Source organism: Manduca sexta, chromosome 23 (genome assembly GCF_014839805.1).
Source record: "Manduca sexta isolate Smith_Timp_Sample1 chromosome 23, JHU_Msex_v1.0, whole genome shotgun sequence".
In the NCBI taxonomy this organism is placed as follows: domain Eukaryota; kingdom Metazoa; phylum Arthropoda; class Insecta; order Lepidoptera; family Sphingidae; genus Manduca; species Manduca sexta.
The window spans coordinates 7,238,087-7,261,390 of record NC_051137.1 but is presented as its reverse complement, the minus strand read 5'-3'; the positions used below and the strand labels follow the sequence as shown (position 1 = coordinate 7,261,390).

General features: G+C 34.6%; 2 protein-coding genes and 1 long non-coding RNA gene across 3 annotated transcripts in view; 2 read left to right on the top strand and 1 right to left on the bottom strand.

Moving 5' to 3' along the window:
* The first annotated feature begins 2,969 nt into the window (after positions 1-2,969).
* Positions 2,970-4,852, top strand: LOC119190324. The gene is made up of 3 exons (XR_005112852.1): positions 2,970-3,245; positions 3,660-4,539; positions 4,791-4,852. It is a non-coding gene; the product is annotated as an uncharacterized LOC119190324 (long non-coding RNA).
* A 2,229-nt stretch (positions 4,853-7,081) lies between these two features.
* Positions 7,082-9,071, top strand: LOC119190274 (COP9 signalosome complex subunit 8-like). The gene is made up of 4 exons (XM_037441749.1): positions 7,082-7,324; positions 7,421-7,491; positions 7,964-8,145; positions 8,563-9,071. Exons 1-4 carry the CDS (start codon positions 7,271-7,273, stop codon positions 8,811-8,813), a joined length of 558 nt encoding a protein of 185 aa, XP_037297646.1. The 5' UTR covers positions 7,082-7,270; the 3' UTR covers positions 8,814-9,071.
* LOC115454119 (chitin synthase chs-2) overlaps positions 9,068-23,304 on the bottom strand; it is a 24,076-nt gene continuing 9,839 nt past the window's right edge. Inside the window, 21 exon segments of the mRNA XM_037441746.1 lie at positions 9,068-9,429; positions 9,660-9,805; positions 10,232-10,475; positions 10,558-10,680; positions 10,682-10,726; positions 12,000-12,176; positions 12,597-12,749; positions 12,939-12,984; positions 12,986-13,096; positions 13,179-13,420; positions 13,499-13,804; positions 13,881-14,048; positions 14,514-14,740; positions 14,817-15,017; positions 15,329-15,539; positions 15,626-15,888; positions 15,972-16,239; positions 16,712-16,932; positions 17,444-17,762; positions 18,451-18,650; positions 18,891-19,218. Coding sequence (XP_037297643.1) covers positions 9,241-9,429; positions 9,660-9,805; positions 10,232-10,475; positions 10,558-10,680; positions 10,682-10,726; positions 12,000-12,176; positions 12,597-12,749; positions 12,939-12,984; positions 12,986-13,096; positions 13,179-13,420; positions 13,499-13,804; positions 13,881-14,048; positions 14,514-14,740; positions 14,817-15,017; positions 15,329-15,539; positions 15,626-15,888; positions 15,972-16,239; positions 16,712-16,932; positions 17,444-17,762; positions 18,451-18,650; positions 18,891-19,218 — 4,188 coding nt within the window. The 3' untranslated portion in view covers positions 9,068-9,240.

Here is a 23,304-nt window from a genome sequence, read left to right as displayed (position 1 = left end):
ATATAAATAAATATTCTATTCCATATCATGTGGCAGCTAAAACATAAATAAATACATCTCATAACCATAACCTCCTGGGTGTACAAATGATTTAATTAATGAAATATTCATCGATTTATTTTAAACCGAAACACTATTTTTTTATTTACTTACATCAAAAGTGATCCTCACAGAACTTATTCGGTGAGTCTGCAGACATTCCGTCGTAGGTTCGTCTTGCTAACTGCAACCACTTTATTCGTATATCTGTTTTTTCGTGGTACATCAATAAATAATTTGTTTGGTAAAGAAATATAGAAATATTATTACATTCAGGTACGACGCACAAACGATATTTTTGCGGTCCATTATGATTAACGATTAAACAATCTGTAAACGTTAAGCTGGAAGATAGTAACAACGTCCCGTATAAATTAATATTAATTATTTAGAGCAGTTCTGTGTCAAAAAAACACATTTAAAGCATTAAAATAACACAACGCGGTATGACATCCAGATGACGTCTGTTTGTTTACATTTTACCCGTGTGACGTCATGCGCCGTGATTTGGTGTTTCATTTGCCGTAAAGAATAGACTAAAAATATTATAATTATTGTATTTTATTTATTGATTTAAAATACAAATCACAACTCTTTACAAAAACAAATGAGATAATATTTTAATATTCAAAACTTTACTTTAAACTGAATTTCAGATTTTTTGGTAATACCTGTCCGGTCCCCTATTACGGGATAGGATCAGAGGAATATATTTAAAATAAATAAGAAATAGGAAAAACTGTTAGACTTTGATATTATTTATACTTATATACACAGATAAAATACGATATATGTCTATATTATAATTACAGAGTAAAGTACATATATTTGTAGGAAAAGGAACACCAAGTGAGGACAGGCTGGAATAAAGGGAAGAATGATCATGGTTAGGACAAGAAAATATAAGGTGATTTAGATCCCCAACATCACACCCACAACTACATGCCGAAGATTCCACAATTCCAAGCCTCGCAAGACGGGCTGGGGTACATACGTGCCCTAGACGCAATCTCGTATTAAAAAACAGACGTAGCCGTCCTGCCAAGCTTCGTAAACCGCAAGAACCACGGCCGCAGTGGTATCGTAAGGCTGGATTAGGTAATAAAATTTGCCCTTTGACATACCGCTAGATGTCCAAAGTTCACCCAGGATTCCCGAAGATGAACTCTAGGCAAAGCGGCCAAGTCATGGCTATAATTTTTATACGGAAATAAATCTCCACAGTCCACCGCTTGATTGGCCAGTTCGTCAGCTCTTTTTCATTTCCTTTAACGCCACAATGACTCGGTACCCAAAGCAAAGGGCACGGAATATTTTTCAGGTAACAGTGATGAAGTTTTGTCCTAATTTGCATGATGAGAGGAGTGAAAAAATTATGTTTAAATGGGAACCTGGCCAATGCTTGTAAAGCACTCTTAGAATCGGTAAAGATGACTGTGTTTGCTAATTTCATCATCAAAATGTATTCTATTGCTTTTAATAGTCCAAAGCATTCTCCAGTGAACACTGAAGATTCCGGGGAAGTTTAATTTTTGGACGATTTTATATTGTAGATGATATACCCCTACACCAACACAGCCAGGAGTTGTATGTTTTGATGCATCTGTATAAATTTGATGCCAACAGGTCTCAGTTCTTATCTATTAAATAGTTCAAATAGCTGTTCGCATAGTTTAAATGTTCCTGTATACCCAAATTAAAGCATATATTCGGTGAAAGTAGTAAGGAATCAAAGTTGGTGGAATAAATAGGGAGGTGTTGTGAATTGTGTGTAGGAGCTTCTATTGCTTGAAATTTTTGGAGACTTTTAACTAGACAAGGCCAGGACTTATGAACCCAGTATTTTGACAATCTAACCTGTTCCTTAAGGCGGCACAGTTTAGATAGAAGAGGAGGATTGGAAAATTGCAGAGTACGTAATAAAAATTTGTCGGAGAGATATTGCCGTCTAAGCCTTAATGGGGATTCAACGCATTCAACCTGTAAGGCATTAATAGGGCTTGATTTCATAGCGCCACATATGATTCTCAAAGCTCTTGATTGTATGGCATCTAGTTTCTTAAATCCAACGATGTTACCAGGTTCTAAGACAAAGGTTCCATAGTCCAAGACGCTTCTTATGACTGCATTGTATATGAGCTTTAGAGATAATGGGTGCGCACCCCACCAAACTCCTGAGAGACACCTGAGCATATTTATATGTCTCTCGCATTTAGCGCTTACACAGTCACAGTGAGGTACTCCTGTAAGTTTGGAATCTAGTATTATTCCCAAAAACTTCACTTGGCTTTTAACCGGTATAAATTCGCCGTCATATTGTATATTAATCAGGGAGGTATTCTATGTCTAGTAAATAATACGGCTGTACTTTTTGGAACAGACAGTTGTAAACCATTTAAATTTAACCAACCTTTTAATAAATTTAGTGAAGAAGAAATATTGATACAAGCAGTGTCTATTGACTGGTCAGAAGTATACAAAAAGTAAAATCATCCGCGTATTGAAGCATAGAAACGGAATCATTAATTGACGATCCTAAGTCGTAAGTATATATATTGAACAACAGAGGACTAAGAACCGAACCTTGTGGAAGGCCTTGCCATAGTCGCCTTGACATTTTAGGAGAATTTGGAATATCTAATGAAACTTTTCTATCAGAGAGAATATTCATTATAAAATTAGTAAGCATTTCTGGTACTCCTACTGTTTTTAGCTTATTTTTAAGAGCAAGCAAACAAACATTGTCATATGCTGCAGCAATGTCTAAAAACACCAACTACTGATTCCTTGTTAGAGAAGGCCAAACGAATATCTGTAACAAATATACTTATACTATCCATAGTACTTCTACCTTTTCTAAATCCGAACTGACTATCAGGTAGTAAGCCTCTGCTTTCAATATACCACTCTAGGCGGTTTTTTAACTAAATGTTCAGCAATTTTTGCTAACACAGATGATAACGCTATAGGACGATAGGAGGAAACATAAGATGGATTTTTATTGGGTTTTAGTATTGGCAACACTAACTGATGTTTCCATGACAATGGCATTTTCCCTGTAGTAATAATTAAATTAATAAGAGCTAAATAATAGGAAAGAGCACCGTCTCCTAGATTAGCAAGGAATGAATATGTTATGCCATCATTTCCAGGAGCAGTATCTTTGACATTTGTTAAAATACCTTTAAGTTCAGGGAGAGTAAAAAGTGAGTTGAGTTCTGACCTGTCGGAAGAGATAGCTGAATATCTTTCAAGCAAATCTTGTTGTGGTACAGATGCAGGGGCTACAGTATCTAGGAACTGATCAGCTAAATTAAGGGGAATGCTTGAATAATTTTTGTTTTCAAACGCAAGCCTAAATCTTTTAATATTTCGCCATACTATTGTAAAATGTGTATATGGGGAAACAGAAGAACAGAAATTCTGCCATCCGACAAATTTCTTTTTTTTAAATAACTTCTTAGTATCAGAAATAACATTAGATAAAATTTGAAAATTTTCTTTAGACATGTCATCAGCATAGATCTTTTCTGCTGCCTTTCTCTTATTAACGGCATCTGTACACTCTTTGTCCCACCAAGGAGGAGAGGGTATCTTATTTTTCGGTGTATTTTTTACAGGGAACACTTTATCAGCTGCTTCATTTAATAATGTGAATAAAGCATCTGCACATTCACACGGATCATTTATTGAAACATTTGGAAGAGAGGATATACTGTTTTCAACAATTGATTTAAAATTACCCCAATCTCCATCATTCAACCTATATTTAATTCTTGGACCTTGTTGAGGGATTTTTAAATATTTCTGAGGAAACTTAATTAAAATTGGGAAGTGATCACTACCAAAGGTGGAATCCATAGTATTCCAGGACAAAGTGGAAGCTAAATTTGGAGTGCAAATGGATAAATCAATAGCGCTTAAGATTCCATCAGGACCAGTGCGATGTGTTGGATTACCAGTATTCAGGATGCAAAGATTATGAGTATCTAAAAGTTCCAAAACAGCTTCTCCATTGGAGTTAGAGATGGAACTGCCCCATGATCTATGATGTGAATTGAAGTCCCCTAGCAATATAAATGGCCGAGGTAAAGAAGAAAGCATATTATTAATTTCAATGAAAACAAGAGAAGAAGGATGAGGAATGTAGATGGAAACAAAACATATATTGTTAATAATGACGGCTATAATTGAATAATTATCACTGTGTGGAGGAAGACTTAAAGGAGTGTATGTCTGGGATTTTTCTATAAGTATGGCTACACCACCATACCCATCTGCTCTGTCTTCTCTAAGACATATATAATTGGGTATACGAAACATAGAATTTGGTTTAAGCCATGTCTCAGTGAGAGCTATCACAAAGGGTTCATATTTATTAACAATGTAAGCTAAGTCACTTTTTTTGCTGATTACACTGCGGCAATTCCATTGGACCAATTGATCCATTATTATGCGTGTTAATGAGAGAGTTTAATAATTCAGGGGCAACGTTGGACGGTTCAATTATATATTGAGATAAATAATTTATAAGTGCTAGAACAATCTCAGATAAGGATTGTTCTTGTTGCTGGTGTGGATGCTGCAAAGCACAACCATTGCCAGATTGGGATGGCATATTGTAATCCTTAATTAGTTCCTTATGAGCATGTTGATTATAACCACTTATAGCGGTAGGTGGTGGGCGTGGCTTTAAAAAGATTGTTTTTAGTGTGATGTAGATTTATTGGTTGTCTGATTAAATATTAAAGGTTCATCACAAAGAGGTTTATTAATCAATACATCAGCAAAAGATCTGTTAACTGATGGAAAATTTTTGCAGCTTCGGCATAAGAAATACAATTCTCAGCCATGAACAGCTTAATATCTTTTGTCTGTTAAATTCTGGGCAACATTTATTAATAGCAAAATGATTACCAGAACACAAGCAACATGAGCCGCAATCCTCTTCCACATTGCAAGAATCTCCTGTGTGTCCTTGACCACATTTAAAACATCGAGGTTTTGATCTACATTGTACTTTCGTGTGGCCAAAGCGACAGCATGCAAAGCATTGGACAGTTGGGTAAACATATAACTCAACAGGAAGAGCATTGTAGCACATAAATATACGTTTAGGTAACACTTGTCCATCAAACGTCATTACAATTGTTTGGGATGGTTTCCATGTTGGAGAACCTTCCACTAAAACTTTATAATTTAACCGTCTCATTTTTATAATTTTACCACATCCTATAGGCACTGTAACATTATCTAAAACTTCTTCTGGTGACCATTCTATAGGGACTCCCCGCACCAGTCCCATTCGTGTAATATTAAATGTGGGAATAAAGGCTTTAAGATTTTGTGAAGATAGACTGTTGTGTTCAATGAAATTATTTGCATCAATGAATTTTGAAAATGACATAGAAATTTTGTTGCTACCAATTCTTTTGATACTGCCATTTATAATATTTTTAAAATCATGTTTTTTTAGGAATTTGCCAAAAGCTAAAGGGTGGAGTGTGGAGCCGTCATTGGGGGATGATTGTATTCTGTTTATATGTATAACATATGGAGCACTATCAGTACTTTCGTATAATTTTCGTCCGATAGAAGTAGGGGTATGCTGGGGATTTAATGTGTCATTGCTGTGATTGAATTTAGTCTGTGTATCGGGGTAATTAGAATTAATTAGAGTTTCAGGTAGTTCCATTACGTCAGAGTTATTGCAATGACAACTTATCAATTTGTTGTCTTCCGAACCATGGGTCCTTCTACGCTTATTACATCGTTTACAAATTTTGTTTAAACGACTTCTCTTAAGTGGGCGTTGAGAAAGCGAACTGTCCGTGTCCATTCCTGATTCAGATTCATTACAAGTAGTATTAATTGTTACATTATAGCCCACCGGAGGGACTGTCCCCCCAGGATCGGGGGGGCTCAGCCATCATCCAGCAAGTAAGATAAAAGAACTTACCAGATGGCCAGCACTGACAAAGAAATTAACAAATAAAGAATAAATTATAATACTTAAACTTAAAATATATCTAAAAACAGTTTATACACCACTGATCACTATGAATAAGTTATTAAAATTATATTTTAAAATAAAAAATCAAAAAAGCGCGCCTTACAAGTCGAACGTTTCCCGCCCTTTCAGTATATAAGGTTATATTCCCGTGACACACATAATTGTCATGTAGCTGTTATGTTTGCCGGCAAACATTCCGATGCTTCATGGATTAAATTGTGGCAAAAGTATTCCTACTCTTATAACTTTTGGCACAATTTATAAAATTTACCCACCTGTTACGGAGGCGCCACCATAATTTTATACTTTTCGACGGATACTTTTTCTTGCACTTTAGCAATAATTTTTTTCACCAGAGGGATTCTGTCCGACAAATAAAATGCCATTTTTGTAGTGTTGTATCCCATACTAGGGATTTTTCAAAACCTTCGAGAAAATGTTAATTAATGAAGAATAATCTCCTCGTTTTTTTTAAGTCGGTAAAAAAATAAAATCGTATGTGGAAACATTGCAAATGACACTTGACAGTTGACAGACAGTATTTTTTTGTCAAGATCTAGACACTGTTATGCAGTGTTGCCAGAAGGTTACATTTCTTACATTTTTCGTTACTTTTGACCCCCTCGCGTAACATGTAAGTAATTTTTACATTTAAGGCAATTTTCGTAACTTTTGAGAACAACAAGATTTGTAATACTAAATTTTTATTGTAAACAGTTTACCAACGCATTTCAATTCAAGGCATCCAATTTGAACGCATCTAAAACTGGCGGGTCTAAAAAGTAATTCACTCCATATCACACTCAGAGATTGCTCACCGTGCCAAATGAAACGTATCTTGGATATATTAAAACTTGATTTTGCTTGAGTATGCGCGCGCACGTTTTCTACTTCGCAGGTTCCCGCGGTTCGCGGTTTCGTATCTACAGAATTGCTTGCCCAAAAACACGTAAATTAAAAAAAAACAATAATGTAACTTTTGCAGCAAAAATGTAACATTTCAGGAAACAAAACGTAACTTACGACTCAAGGGCCCTGGCAACACTGCTGTTATGTGACAAGTGACAACTGACTTGTTAATATAGGATTTTATGGCAAAAGCTGCATTTCCGAATTCTGATATTATATCGTGTTTGTAAATAAATATTGTTGTGATTGTAAGTTATTAATTCTTACCCGGTAAAATATTCAATAAGGAAAATATAAAAGGGCTTTACAATGATAACAAATTTTGATAAACTTTGTGGAGATCTAGAAAAACAGGAGTTAGAGGTAACGAGTCTCATATTATTTTTATGTTTATTAAAAGCTATCTGTTGCTTATATTGCTCGAAATTTAAATAATATAATTTTATTACTGTTTATCAGGCGCCGAATGGTATAGCATCACCGTCGACATACGCTCAACTTCTCGCCATATATTTATACCAAAATGATTTGTAAGTACTAGTATTCCAACTATATGCACTAACATTGGCTTAACGTATTTGGGCAGCAAAATACGTAAAATAAAAGCCTTTTAAAAATGGTAACTTGTCCTTATGTCCTCAATTTTGTGATGCTTAAAAGTGAATTGCAGTCCCATTTCCTACAAATTGTATGAAGAAAGTTTTTTTGAAATTTCTAACCTTAAAAGTACTCAAGCATTTAATAATTCCAATATTTTTTTTTATACTTGTAACAGGATTGATTGGCATAGAAAAATGTTTTTGCATAAATTGCCCACTTTCGTCATGACTACATTTTTTTTAAATCTATAAAGGCAGTTCTTAACATTTTCCAAAATGATATACAGCCTCCTAAAAATGTATTTTATAGATACAATGTTTAAGGTGGATCCCTTTTCTGCCCCATCTCAAAAATTCACCCCCACATACCACATGAAGTTAATACAATCCTAATATTGCACAGATGTAATGCGAAATTCCTATGGAAAAGGATACCACAAAACATAACCAGTAGCAATCCTGAAATAACAGCAATTTGGAGTGTCGGTCAAAAGTTATGGAAGAAAGATCTGCCCGGAACTTACCAAACACTGGCTGCTTACAACTGGACTGAACCAGTTGCAAATATCATCAGGGCATTAGAAGGTGAGAAATAGATTGAATGTGGAAAATTGTTAATAAAATTCATATAGGCATTATATTCAAAAATTCACCCTAGTTCAAGTATCAGTTTATATAATGTGGATAGACCTGAGACTATTGTAATATAGAAGTATTAAAACATAACAGATCTTAGACACTACAAAAGATTCTTTTCATTCATAAAAAGATTCAATTAGTAATAACAACTTTTTTTTAATTACTTATTTCTTGCCTAACAGTACAACTTCTCAGACACTTAAAAGTCTATGAAAATATTGTCTATGAAAAGTACAAATAACAATGTTTTTCTAAAATAATTAAGGTAATTCTTGCTGGTCCTTATAAAAAATTCAAACTGATATGAAATTAATTATATTTTAATTTAAAATACTTGAATAATGAAGTAATATTTAATTTCAGAAAAAGTCAGAGAAAGGACTTTGAATTTGATTGGCCGCTCCTATAGTTCCATATCACTTGACACACTGGTGTCCATGACCGGGCTCAGTCGGGATGCTGCTCTGCACAGCTGTCGGGACCGGAAATGGACGATAAGCAACGACGGCATCACCATCAATCCACTGCCGCCGGCGCAGCCCGCGCCTCTACATACATCCAGTGAAGACCAACTGTTCAAGCTTACGGAATTCGTCTCATTTTTAGAGAATTAGGTAAACATTCTTTATTGTTATAATTTTATAAGGTGTCAACTCTGAAGAACATTTTCTTTTCTTTAATGTCTAGAATTCCCCTGTCATAATTCTGTATTGGTAAGCCATTCGAAATAATCAAAACCAAAATTCTATTAAATCTTATTTATTAACAATTTTTGATGTTTTTATTGTTAAAAACTATTAAGGAGTATAAAAGAGTATAAATTGGCAGTGTAAATTGTAATTACGTCTATTTAACAATAAAGTTGTAATTCCTATAATGGTTTTTATTCTGTGACTGTTTATACAAAGTACCGTGTCACGAAAAATAAAATATCACAAGCATACATTGTTCGTATAAAAAAAGTAAAAGATGTTTCATGAATTATGAGAATATTTTTACAATCTAAGTTACTATCTACAAAAATCTCATTATTTTTGACACTTAGAATCTGCCTTGGAACGAAACTTGGTTTTGTCTTGGCTGTAGTCTCATTGAATTGGTGTCGTCATCGTCGCCTAACGAAGCTTCGTATGCTCGATTTATTTGTCCTCCATTAGGTTCCGCGAACACATCTTTTACTGAAATATTAGCGTTCGACGGCCTATGACGAGGTCCAAGGTTGTTGTTCAGCTGTAACATGGTAAAACATAATATAGAGTATCTCATAATCAGATTTTATCTTATATAATTCTCTTTTGGTCCAACAATTTGGTTAGTGTTCCTTTCTACAATATGCTGATTGGAGTCTAAATATGATTGTGATCCCCAACAAGTTTTATGTTATATCCCTTAATGGTAGCCATTACGCTGACCTGTAACCTATCGTATGAACATTGTTATTGAGGTTGTCTTGTACAAACCATTCCAGTAACTCCATATTCGTTATTAGCACCTAGGGTCTGCATTTGTGATTTTCTTCTCTCCGCCATCACTGAGTTGCGTCTAGTCTCTAAAGCCTTCAGCGTTTCTCGTCTAAGGGTCATCTTGCGATTAAGAACAGGTGTACCTAAAATACATAAGTTTAATTAAAGCGATTCGCATTCCGTTGCGATATCTTTAGTTATTTAAAATCTTAATGTTTTTATTATTCCTTGTTAGTAGAGCTTCAGTAAATTATTTTATGATTTTGCGCAAGCACATCACTATGAGACTAAATTATAATCAACTATTTATTTATTTAAGAAAAATACAGAACAAATTATGACTAAAACTAAATAAATAAAAATTAAGGTTCTTAATCCAAGACAATACTACAACATTACCTTTGCAGTGTTAAACAGTAGTCATTTCTTAATTACCTTTGTTGCTACTAAAATAGTAATTACTATTAAATTAGGTAAGCAAGCGTATTTAGGAGACAAAAATATGACCTATGTATGTATGAGGACATTCAAGGTGGTTGGTTAAATTAATAGCACTAAATTCTCGTTACCTGGTCCATCATTAGCATTCATATTAAAGAACCGTTTCTTGAAGGCCACATCAAGCGTTCCTATGTTCCTCTTCTTCTGCCTAGCTTTCTCCAAGTTGTGAATTGTTTTCCTTCTACCCACATTGTGCGGTCCCGATCCTGAGTCATTATCGTAATCGTCATCTAGACCGTTTAGTTTCTGTAAGTCTTTTACTATTGCTATTGCATTCTTATCTAATAATGCATCCTGAGATAAGTCGTCCGACTGAAATACAAATATTGTGTCAGAAACATAAATATAATTAGTATATAAATATTAGTATATCGTTAGATAAGTTAGTATTTACCTTCTTCGTACAGAACCAGTTCAGTTCTGTAGATGACAATATGTGCGAAATAGTTCCAAATCTATGGAACAACATAGCGGTGAACTGTATTACCAAGATCAACGCAAAGAAAAATACGAAAACAGAGACCAATAGGTTCCAATTGTAGATATTCTTTTGATATGAGCACCTGCAATAGCAAATTAATAATTTTAACAATATGACACTGTGTTAGATCAACAAATATTAATTTCACAGTGCAGTATGATCATACATAGTTATACATAAACACTATGAATACAGAAAAATGAATTACGATAGCAGTAACGTTTCTAAATATCCACTCAGAAAGGAAAAACTTTAAAATAAAAGTAATACATATTTACATAGTCGTATTTAAATAAATATAAAGAAACAATACTGCTGTTATATGACGTGTAGTGTGTTGGTGCATAAATGAAGTTTAACGCAACATTCGTTGAACTATGAAACACTTAGTGAAATTATAATACTGTGATAATTATGTGTTGAAATGCACTTTATGACTGAAAAGTGTAAACACGACTTGCAGTTACACACAATACCGTCAATGAAATTTAAACAATTTTGAATGATATATTTCGACAACAAATAATTGAATACAATGTTAAACGTCACCACGAGGTGTGTAGATATTATGTACAGAGGATACCGGTGACCCTGCAACCTTGTTTAATCGAAGAAAAGAAATTCCGCCACCTTAATAGACAGAATAGAAAGACAGAAAGAGGCGTTAATTAACTCCTCGTTGTATCGGATTGGGAAGAGTGCATCAGTCGGGCATATTATAAAGTCTTACAACAGATTGCCGCGTCCCACTGATAATAATAATGTATTCAGTTTAATTTTACAATTTAGGGTTGGAAGAAAGAATTTTGTTACTTCATCGATTTCAAGTAGCAAAGTTAAGGACATCTATTAAGGGTTTGGATATTTATTAGAATGTGAAACCAACAATGTGCCGCCACAGTTATTAAATTTCTGTGTGTCCGGGTCTCCCATGCTGGTGTGCCATCCCAAGACAGACCGGTTAGAAGGAGGTCGTTAGACTTGTGAAGTGACACACATTCTGTGGTAATATTTGGCAATACCTCGCCTGTCTCCTCGATGTAGGTAATGTTTGTCTTTACTCCCAAAGGCCAAACGACGTGGAGTTGATCTTTATTGAGTTGTAATAAGAATACTATCAATATAAATAAAGCATTGAACATAACAAATGCGAATACTGATTTATTGCGAAGTTCAAGCAGATCGCCTGCAATGCGAGCCTGTAAAATTTCATAAAACACGAAATATTTAATATAATTGCATCAACTTTCAAGGGTGACTGGGATTGTCGCTTGTGAATGAGAGCGGGTGCCTAGTGGCTCTGGTCCCTAGTCATCTTTGAATGTCGATCGCTCTGTAGTGGATTCTCACATTACCTCTTGTGAAACCTCATCATATGTAATGTTAGTTTTAACTCCGAAGGGCCATTTAACGTGAATGTTGTCCTTGTTCAATTGCAGTAAGAATACAATGAGAACGAAAAGAGCATTGATCATGAAAAATGAAAATACAGACGAGTCTCTCAATTCTTTCAGATCTCTCGAAATACGTGCCTAAAATTTGGGGAAGAGTAAAGTTTAGTATTACGTAAGAAATATTTAACATTCATTGTATACCTGAAATAAAAACTCGTTAGAATAACAAAAAAATACTTTTTAAAATTTGCCAAGAATTTAGATGCATCGAGACAGTAGTAAGTACTTAGTGGCTCGTTATTTCTTTTCAAACTTATTATTAACCAAAGTGTTGTTTCATTTAAATAGTGAAATTCTCTTAGTAAGACTTTTTACAGAGTTGTTGTTTATACTATATGTTCATTATTATATATATTATATTATGTCCATTTGAATTTTTTCAAAACTTTGTTCGTGTATTAAAAAAAAAACTAATGAAGGCCTAGAACATTTTTTTTACTGATACGATCATAATGTCTCGATATTAGCCTCCGCCTCTATTTAAGCCACTTAATTTACCTTTTCATCTTTGTCTTCATCAATAGGGTATAAATATTTGTCAAGGAGATCTTTCCAGAATTGAATTTCAGGTGGACTTAAAAAGTCTACTTCTCCTTTTTTCAGATCAGGGTCCTCAATCCAGTAGGGATTTATGAGATCGTCTCTCCTTTCCTAAAATAGAAAAGGAAGCTTTAAATTTAACATTTGCCGCAGAATCAAGTGTAGACTATTCTATTATTGCATATATTACACCATCAATAATATAAAGTATATAGGCTTTAACATTGACTAAAACATTTTACTATTTATAAATATTAGTGGAAAATGTGCAAAAATTAGGCTTTCGTTTTTTTCTCTTACTCTAGGTTCCGTAGACAAGGTGCCAGTATCAGAATCTGAATCATTTTTCTTCCTCTGGCCCTTCAGCTAGCGGGTTTAGTTGATGATCACCATTGGTGCTACCCCGGTGTCCTAAAGACAATTTTCTGCTTCTGGCTATGCCGTGAGGATCAACAGCTCTGAAAAGTAATAAAATATATTTTTTTAAATGAAATATCTTCACATGTAACATGAATATCTAAACAAAGTAGTTTAACTCACTTCTCAACGACTTCCAACTTTTTCTCTAATTTCTCAAGGGTGGACGCTATATGCAGGAGTTGTACTTTCTCCTCATTTCCTTTAGGATGTGTACACAATAGACACTTGAAAAGACCGGCGAACGAAAATTCTATAGATCCTTCTTCTTCATTACTGTTCACACCTTGAAGGAAGCCCAAGAGAGATTTTTGTTTTGCCTTTTTCTTTGCCTCTTCTGCTTCCTTTTTCTCTTGCTCAATTTCCTGAAAAGTTCGGTATATTGATAATTTTCATTCCATTTTCCAAACCGAATTCAACCGAACTACTGTCATCCGACTTACCTTTTTAGTTTTCTTTGTCTGTACTTCACGAGTACCCCATGATACTACGTTCAGATTTATAATAGAATACAAAATCAAAAGCAAGTACATAGAAGGTATAGACAACAGATAAATAATACCGGGAACGATACACCAAAACTCTTGTGGATGTAAACAAGCCGCTATAAAGAATGAACTCGAAAGTGATATCAAGAAAATGGCCGACGGCGATCCTATACCGTCCTCCCCTAACTGAAGAGCGGTACCCACGATTACAGCCATCATTATCATAGCATATGCCGTTGACAATATTTGTGCCACCAGGAGCTGAAAAATAAATTAGTTAAAGCAACAGTCTCTCTATTATACTAATATTACTTACGAATATAAATTGATTACGAACCTGGTATTCTGATTTCATTGTGAAGCAAACGAACACGAAAATCGCAATGGGATAGAGGTTGTATTCAAAGGAGGTCCAGTTGTCAATTCTAAAAGCTGCCACGAAAGCACCCACCAACATAAGGAATATAGTGCCGGGGCCCAAGATCGTACCACCCATCAACATCATCTGTAATGTAAGAAGATTTTAATTAACAATTATTATTAATCAATATAATAAAAGTAGTGTCGTCGCTCTCAGTAGTAGAGGAGGCCCGTGCTCAGCAGTGGGCAAGTATATAATACAGGGCTGATATTATTATTATTATTATAATATAATAAAATACGTAGGATTGAATTAAACTGTCAGAGATTAAGCAAATCTTACAATATATCTATAAATACGTTAAGAAAAAGTTTTGTACCCCTTTTTAAGCACATTGTGCGGATAAAGGTATGTAAGATTTGACATAATATATTCATATAAGAAGGAGATAAATAAAACAGACAAAAAAGCTTATGTACAATATGGGTTCAAAAATATATTAAAATCGATCGTCGAATTTCAGCAAGTTGACGACTCCAGTCGTGGTACCAAAAAATGTACCAAATTCTAATACTAAAACAAAAAAAAATGAATTGTCTTGGAACGTACTTGGTAAGCAATGTAGGGGGTAGATATGTTGTCGTTGATTTTGATCGTATGTTTGCAGTCCACAAGCAAGTCCATAATGTTAGCTATAGTCGAAGGCACCCATCGACGACGTTGGTTGTAAAACTCGCTGAAACCTTCTGGACAGTGGGTGTAGGCGTCGGATGCAGCTGAGTATTCTACTCGGTAACCTCTTTGTAGCAAAAGCGTACATAACCATCGATCTTCCCCTGTTATAAAAAATAAATGTTGAGTAACCTTTAAAATTTACGCTGAGCTGTTAAAACTCTTCTTGGTCCTACGAACCTTGATCGTACTGTACGTAATGCCGGGCCTCATCAGATCGCAGTGTATATTTCTTCATGACGTTGTCGTCCATGAGCGCCTTTCCCCTGAAGAGGGAGAAGCATCCCGGACTACAGAGTACGCAGCCGATCATGTGTTCAGTCGCCTTTTGCAGCCAATGACCAATAGCATATTCGAATAGTTGATACCACACCATAGGACCTGAAATAGATATATATATTTTATAGCTGAAGCATAGTTCTATTGCATATGATAATATTTATGAAAACTATTGTTATTTTATCTCAATCGTTACATATAAAAAATAGTCCGCTCGCTACATCTATGTCATAACGCGATAAACTCAAAACCTACCGCACCGATTTTCAAGTGGATTTCACCAAGGGACAGAGTGATTAAAGAGGAGTATTTATGCATATTTATCAATAATGTCATAGAAAAAAAATTTAGCCATAAATCAGGGTCAGCTCACTATTTTTATTATAATTATGAAATATCGTGCAGATATTTACCAGAGCCAACAGGGTGAATACGACCACAAGCTGCTCCCAGATTTTTGTTCTTTTTCATCAAATCAATAAGTAGCCGAACAGCATGGGGTTGGAAATCAATATCTCCATCAAGTGTAAGCAAAAATGTGTTTTCGGCCATAACTTCCTTACGATCCACGGGTATAGGCAATTCCATTAGGCGATGGCCCAGAAGGTAGTACATGTACATCACCTAGAAAAATTAAATATTAAGAACCTGTATTGTACGACATTTTTTAAAAAACAGTTACAGTTAAATACTTGTCATCCAAGGACTACCTGAGACCAACGTTTCCTGTGTCGAATCTTTGCCTTATCTTTCAAGTGACAAATCATTTTCGTTTTTCCTGGCAATACCCAAGTCAGGCGGCCACCGTATGGTGCGGGATATTTCTTCGGAGGGCGAATTCGGATATTTGTCTGATGCACATTCGATGCGGCTTCGTCAATCGTGTCGACTAGAAGTTTAACGAAACGGTTCACCTGAGAATCGTCGTCACTATGATCTGATATTTCGAAAGCGTCGTCCAAGTAGATGTGAGCTGAAAGGGAAACAAATAAAATTAGTAATATGTGATTTTGCCGGTTACAAATATTATACAATATTGTATGCGACATAACTTACTCTCGAATTCGTAGTAATCGGGATCGACCACGCGCAAATACTTCTGAGCCACACGTCGAGCGCACTGGTCTTCGTCCAACCGCAGGATAGACTTCAAGAACTCCATCATTTCGTCTTTAGTTTCATGCCACATAGTAGCGCAAGCGTATATTCTTGTAATCGAGTCAGAAGACTTTACTGCTTTTGGTGAAGAACCTGTATTATCCGTATGAACAGAAATAGTTTCGTAGTATTCATCTCCTTTTTCCTTTTCTATTTCGGCAAGATCCTGAAAATTAAAATATTAATATTAATCTTTTACCTTGCTAGTAAAAGGGATTTAAGGTGTTATATATACTTCTCATGTGGTTCACATGGTTTATTTACTGTGTAAAAATAATAAAGTGCTGTAAGGATAGGTCATCGATTCCTATATTTCTTAATCGCCTTTTACGAATACTCAGTCAAATTAATAAATAAGTTGCCATTCCATTTTGTCGCATAATATTGACTACAAGAAATAACAATTTAGGTTCTGTTTCACAAGTCTCAAGCAATTTTCATTTTACAGTTATCATATTAAAGAGCTAATGTAGATAGTACCCATTTTACTACCATTTATTTGAGAAGATTTGTCTGATTTTTGTATTTGGTCGGCTTATACATTGAAACGACGAATAGTATTTACTCAAGAATTGTGAAACAGGTCTATAGAGTAAGAACAAGTGGGTTAATCATTCAACTTGATATACGATACAAACCTCAGTCTTTACATCCTTTTGGTCGTCTCTCTTTCTGTTGAGCGCCATACTTTGATCAATAAGTAGCCCGTTATACATAGGAAGAACATACAATTTCTCTGTAGAAGCTAAACGTTCGGCTTTCGGGGTCCAAATATGTATCGTAATCCACGTTTGTGACAATAGCCATAATAACCATATCCATGCCATTTGACGTGATATAAAGTCACTTAGTGTAAAAACTGAAAAAAATAATCGAACATTATAAACATGATATCGTACTTAGGTAATATTTTATACAGCGGCGATGGCCTAATTGGTTGTGGAACGTTGTGCCTAATTGGGCGCCGAGACGAATGTCCGTTGGTTCAAATCCCAAGGGCACAAACCTCTGACGTTTCTAAAAAAATTATGTGTGTATTTTTTGTGAATTATCGCTTGCTTTAACGGTGAAGGAAAACATCGTGAAAAAACCTGCATACCTGACAAATTCTCTATTAGGAATTTTCGAGGGTGTGTGAAGTCTACCAACGCGCACTAGGCCATCGTGGTGGACTAAGGCTTATTCCCTCTCAGTAGTAGAGGGAGGACCCGTGCCCAACAGTGGGACAGTATATATTACAGGGCTGATATTATTAGGTAATATTTATTGGTACAACGCATGTTAAAGATTATTAGGTAGATTTAAACTGCTTTACACTCTCAATAATAATCATATGAGTGAAAAATTAAATTATATATCTATATTCGTACCTGGCGGACTTTCGAAGAACAGATAATCGGGTATAGTTCCATGGAAGAAACAAGTGTCGCCATTTCTAATTCCGCAAGCGGCAATCAAGAAATTAACAACCAACGGTATGACCAGATTAATGGGGAAAGCGTAACTGAATCCTTGTATTAAGATCTTGCAAGCAAATTTCCCGAATATGTAACAGATGTATGCTGCGAATATCTGAATCAGCATCACGTATACCGCGGAATTGTATGCTGCTGCCACTTCTACGGAATCTCCAGTTAGAGTAATGTTTGCGAGATCAGGTATTACTGTACCGCCCAGTTGTATTTGTACCTGGAAAATAATAAATTAATTATACACAACTCTTATTACTTGTATTTGTACATTATAATTAAACCTGTTTGTCACTTTTTTATAAGAAGCAAGAGTCGCTGATACTAACAGCATGAATGCATTGCACGCAATAGGGGACCGGCCTGTGTTCGATTTTGTACATTATTCTATATGAAATGGTTGATCATACGAAAAAGAAACCCTCCTGCGAAAACTGCCTTAAAATTGGTTAAAAAATGAGCCAGTAATTCATATTTCAAATATTACTATATGCCGAAGTGGGCGCGAAGTGGAGATATCGCTTCATCTCTTTCTTTCGCACGCGTCGTAATGCCCGATGACGTCACACGTGGGTGTTGCGCCTCTTTTCTGTTTCTTGTTACTTACCCCTTTTACCGAAATTAAGAGACTTATAACTTGTTGATTTTTTACCGGATTTAAATAATTCTTTCTGTGTTATAATTTATATAACGTAATTATTTGATAATAATAAAGAACAAAAATGAGTCCGGTCCCCTATTGCGTGAGCCACATTGTACTTATGCATACTTGATATCGACCTGAAAACTCTAAAATCAAAATTCACGTCCTCGTGATTCTCAGATCCACGAATTAGACAATATGATGTACTTATTAATTTTATATGACTTGTTAACATAATAATATAGATTTCTATAATTCAACTCACTTCTTCTACAACAATGTTATGTTGTCCAAACCCAGCATTGAACAATTGGAAGAACATGCTGGGTTCGTCGCCCTCGAGCCATATGAAAAACAGGTTGCACATCATAAAGACAAAGATTTTCCAAATGGACATGAACCGATAGGTGTAGTAGCGGGAGAAATTTAATCCATCTTTGAGTCTTGCTAAACTTTTGATTATACCTGAAAACATTAAATAAAACATGTTAATATTTTTTTATAATAGTAAGGTTTAGTAGAACGAAGTAATAATATATTTTGTTAAATAATAATTATTGATCTACAGGAGCTATTAAAATAATATGATTCATGTAAACATTTATGAAGTACCTTAAAATATATGATGTATAAAAATATTGCTTTCTATTCTTTATCAGTTATTTATTTAAGCCTACGTATAGATCTGAAAAATTATAAACATACCTATAGGACTCTGCCGAGTAACATAGTTTTCCCACCATCCCAGAGATATGCAAAGCGCGGAAACTGGAATCAACCATAGGACTGGCTTGTTCTCCAAAAGTGGCCACACAAAGAATCCGGTGACCTGAGCCACTATCGCAGCCATATCTACGATAACTTTGACAAATCTTTTAGAATCTCTTGAGTTTCGTGAAAGCAGTCCGAGTATAGCAGGAATGATGCAAAGGCAGTTCGTTACCATGGCGCCTTTAATCACATCCAATTCTGGAAGGATCTTGAAAAATAGGAGACCCATGCCGATGGTGTGTAGAGATTCAGCAATGAATACCTGAAAAAGTTAAAAGTTGTAATAATCATGGGAAAATTTTGCTTTGCCCAGGAGTGAGACAATAAACTACCCAAAACCTTCTAAAAGCTCACAACTTTATTGTGTTAGAATGTGGAGTAATTACTATGAATTACGTGTAATAACAACAAGTACAACATGCAAAGCCAACTTGCCAAAAGAATCTGCAATCCCTGTAGTCAGCAGTTTATTTGGATCAATCACGGGATTGTTACGGTCGAATAATAGTATTGTGTATTAGAGATACATATCTGTTATTGCCATAACAAGTCATTATTGGAAATAAATTGTACTTATGATTAACTTACCACCATGAACTGCACGAAGGATGGCCGTTTTGAGGATTTGAAGAAGCATATCCTAATAGAGCGAATAAGTGTTCCTAGTTCGGGAATAGCGAACGCAGCGAGAACAGCCCACATCCACGCCACACGCTCCTCATCCGGTAAACTGACTATGAATTGTTTGTCTCTACCTGAAAAGTATCAACCATAAATATTTTAATTAAAGTAAACAAAATTATATGATAAAAGTAAATAAACTACATATTCATATATAAAAATATCATTTTTACTGCAACTTTATCAACAATGGCTTACAGAAAAATATGGATGATAGACTTGTTTGTATTTATCTCAAGAAAAATTACAAATGTCAGAAATGAGTATACAAACAGACAGAAACTTACCTAAATTCTTATTACAGTATTCGAGCCGTCTATCTTTTGAGTTGTGATGTCATGAAAAGCATTGTGCCTTTCGCTAGGACTCCAGAACCGAGGACTACAACAAAGACGACAAGGTACGCCATCACCTTCAACATGCGTACTGTGAATTCCAGCCATTTCTGAGTTTCCATAGAAATACTGTCCTGCTTCGGAGGGAATTCTCGGAACACGTCCCATCCTTTCGTTTCTTGTACTGTTCTTTGACTGGAATAAGAATAACATCTATAAGTACTTGTTATGGTAAAAATAAAGAATGAAAGATTTTAAGAATTAAAGGTTTTATAAATAACGTTTTACAACAATTCGAATAAAGATTAATTGTATTCATCAGCTCAGCGCATGGAGATTGGCAGCGTATCTTTACGCGACATTGAAGCGAGAAAAACAACTTTCGCGTAATAGAAGAGAAATCTCGAACAGCGTTCGCAGTGTTTTGCTACTTTTAAGTTCCTATCGTCTCGTTTCCGACAATGCATAGCATATGTGACCTTCGCGTGTTTAATTACATATACATTATGATTTGCGCGGATAGAAAACCGTACATTTCAACACAGTCCACGTACTCGGTGTAGTGGTTGTGACAGTAGGGCTTACGTAAGGCTACGGTGGGCAACCTAATTAAACGCTGTGGCCATCGCACGAATACCTATCTCTTGGTGCATTCTTTTTGACAGTTGAATGATTTTATGATAATAAAAATAGGTACTAATTATGGATAAGCTATCTAACTGTATCGTAATATAATCAATGCTTGTTCTCAATTTATTAACGTAGACTATGTTTCAGAATGTAGGGTCAAATACAAAAACTACATCCTGTTGATATTTGAAGTCGCTTTCTACATTATAATACAATTACTGGCTGAAATTGATAAAATTTCGGTCTTGTGATTATTTTATTATGTAGCCTTAAAGTAAGTTAAAATTATCATAACATACATAGTGTAGGATACTCAATCTGTTATTTTTATCAATTTCAAACTAATGTCAGCGAAATTTTTGCCACGATAAAACAATACCAAAATGTCCGTGACTAAAATATAAGTTCTATTGACAATTCTTACTTATAGAGAACGTTACTCGCAGAATTATCGAATTTGGGGCAAAACTCATAAGGAATAATAATTATTCGTATGTATGTGTGGATCTGCCCAAAAATGTAACATCTATAACAAACATAATTAAAATGACAGACCAAGGCTCAATAGCACTTATTGCTTCTATAAATAAGCAAACGCATATAGGTGAAACCGCAAGTACCCAGCTAGTGTGAATGTAGCGCTAATATTGTTAGAAAGTCGATGATTGAAGAATGAAGACCATTTATCTAAGTGTAACGTGGCTAATATGCAGTTTATTACAAACTCCTTTTGACTTAAATGTTCCCTTTAGAATTCAGGAAGTTAAAATCAGAATATATGTAGAGTTTATAGAGTACAAAAATAAAGAAAATTATAAGTAACTTTAAAACAATAAAAACACGTAATTTTCATTTAAACAATTCTAAAAATGTTGATTCATCCAAAAATATACTTGCACTAGAAAGAAAAGGTATGCGTATGCCGCCAATGAAAGTTTCTAACGGTGACACTCGCGTTTGAATCGTTTTAATTGTTTGCTACTAAAATGCGTTTACCTGTAAATACTGCAGTAATGCAGTGTCCCATTGCTATAAATAGAATTATTATTATTGGGAATATATACAGTCTCTTCCAATTCGTCTTTCTCGTAATGGCTTCTACGATCTGGATCATTCATTATCACAAAACTCACTGCATTCTTATTTAAAAAACAACATCTAACTCGAGATTTTTTTTGGGAAAAACTTAAAAAAGGAATTAACACTATGGCCAGTACGTTCAAATATTTTTCAATAACTCATTGATTCGTTATGAGGACAGCGAACGGTGCGATCACAATAACGACTGCTGTGGGGCGGTACGCGAACACCACACTGACCACCGATCCGCTATTGTTCCTATTGGACAAAATGTGAATATTAATATCCGTTTTATTAACACTTTTTGCATAAACAGCTATTCATATATCGGAATATTTAAATAGTATGAGACCTACATTTTAAAATCGGAAGTTAACATATAATTTATATTCACATTTTATAGAAAGAAAGTTTTATCGCCGTTTAAAACAATTTATACCAGTTCAAATTTTACTTGAATACATTATCACCGACTACTGACTGACTGAAGATGACTAAAAATGCCTTCCATTATTTGTTTCACGCTTGAAATTGATATTGTATCCCTTACACATATAACCGCGAAACTAAAAATATTTATAATGATATCTTATGTTTATAAAACTATTATACAGTAAGGTTAAACTATTTTTCAGATTTTATTGCATTTATTATAGTATAATTTTCTCCCGATGTTTCGAAGACTTTGCAGCCTTCGTGGTTATATTTATATCTCTTTGCTAATTTCAATAACAGTATGTCAACAAAAATATTGCGTATTTCTTTTGTCCAGTGTCATGTGAATCGGAGCAGTGCGTAAAATCTACGTTCTGCAGCAGTAACCACGTGAAATTATATCGTCAATTTATAACTCGCTAATTCCATATCTTATTCTGAATTATACATCGACTTTCTAACAGAAATTAACATAATATTATGGTTTACGCATTTATCCACTTTTCTTCATTACCAATTGAAGTTAAAACTACCATGGCTGCAGTAAAAAATATAAAATAGAGTAAATAGATGAAATATTACGTTAACATACGTGTGACATCATAAAATTATAGCAAACAACAATTTATTATATGTGCTATGATTTATTTATATTCACATAATTGCTAATAGTTAACATAATCTTTCAAAGTCACCGAGAAGTTGTTGTGACCTTTACCAAAAATTATAAAATAACAAAACGATGGAAATATTACGTTAACCACATGGGAATCTAATAAATCAATGAAACTAAGTGTGAAACTTTTTAATTCTTCTTCCTTTTTTTGTCTCGCAAGTTATGTTGTTACAAGTGGAACCTAACTACCAGTAACACAAACTTATATTTTTTTTTACTCTAACAATAGATCACAGAATATGGAGCTGAGCCACAAAGTGCATAAAGGATAGTTTAAATTCCAAGTAAGCCGAATTTTATAGATTGTATAATCATGGTCCAGAAAAGTATGTCGTGTGTCGCACTATTTTTTATCTTATTTCAGGATCTTGATCATAATTTCACGACCATATCACTCCATACGTCCACTTCCACGGGTGTTCACTGTCTTTTCACTATATTATATTTTTTATATTAATACCCTATCCCCTTTTTTATTAAATGTAGTTGTAACGCAATAAACTGCCCAACA

Bases quoted from the DNA above. Each gene is read 5' to 3' on its own strand.
- LOC119190274 (XM_037441749.1), top strand. From the start codon at position 7,271: ATGATAACAAATTTTGATAAACTTTGTGGAGATCTAGAAAAACAGGAG. The intron at 7,325-7,420 runs GTAACGAGTCTC...ACTGTTTATCAG, and splicing joins TAGAAAAACAGGAGTTAGAG to GCGCCGAATGGTATAGCATC. The intron at 7,492-7,963 runs GTAAGTACTAGT...AATATTGCACAG, and splicing joins TATTTATACCAAAATGATTT to ATGTAATGCGAAATTCCTAT.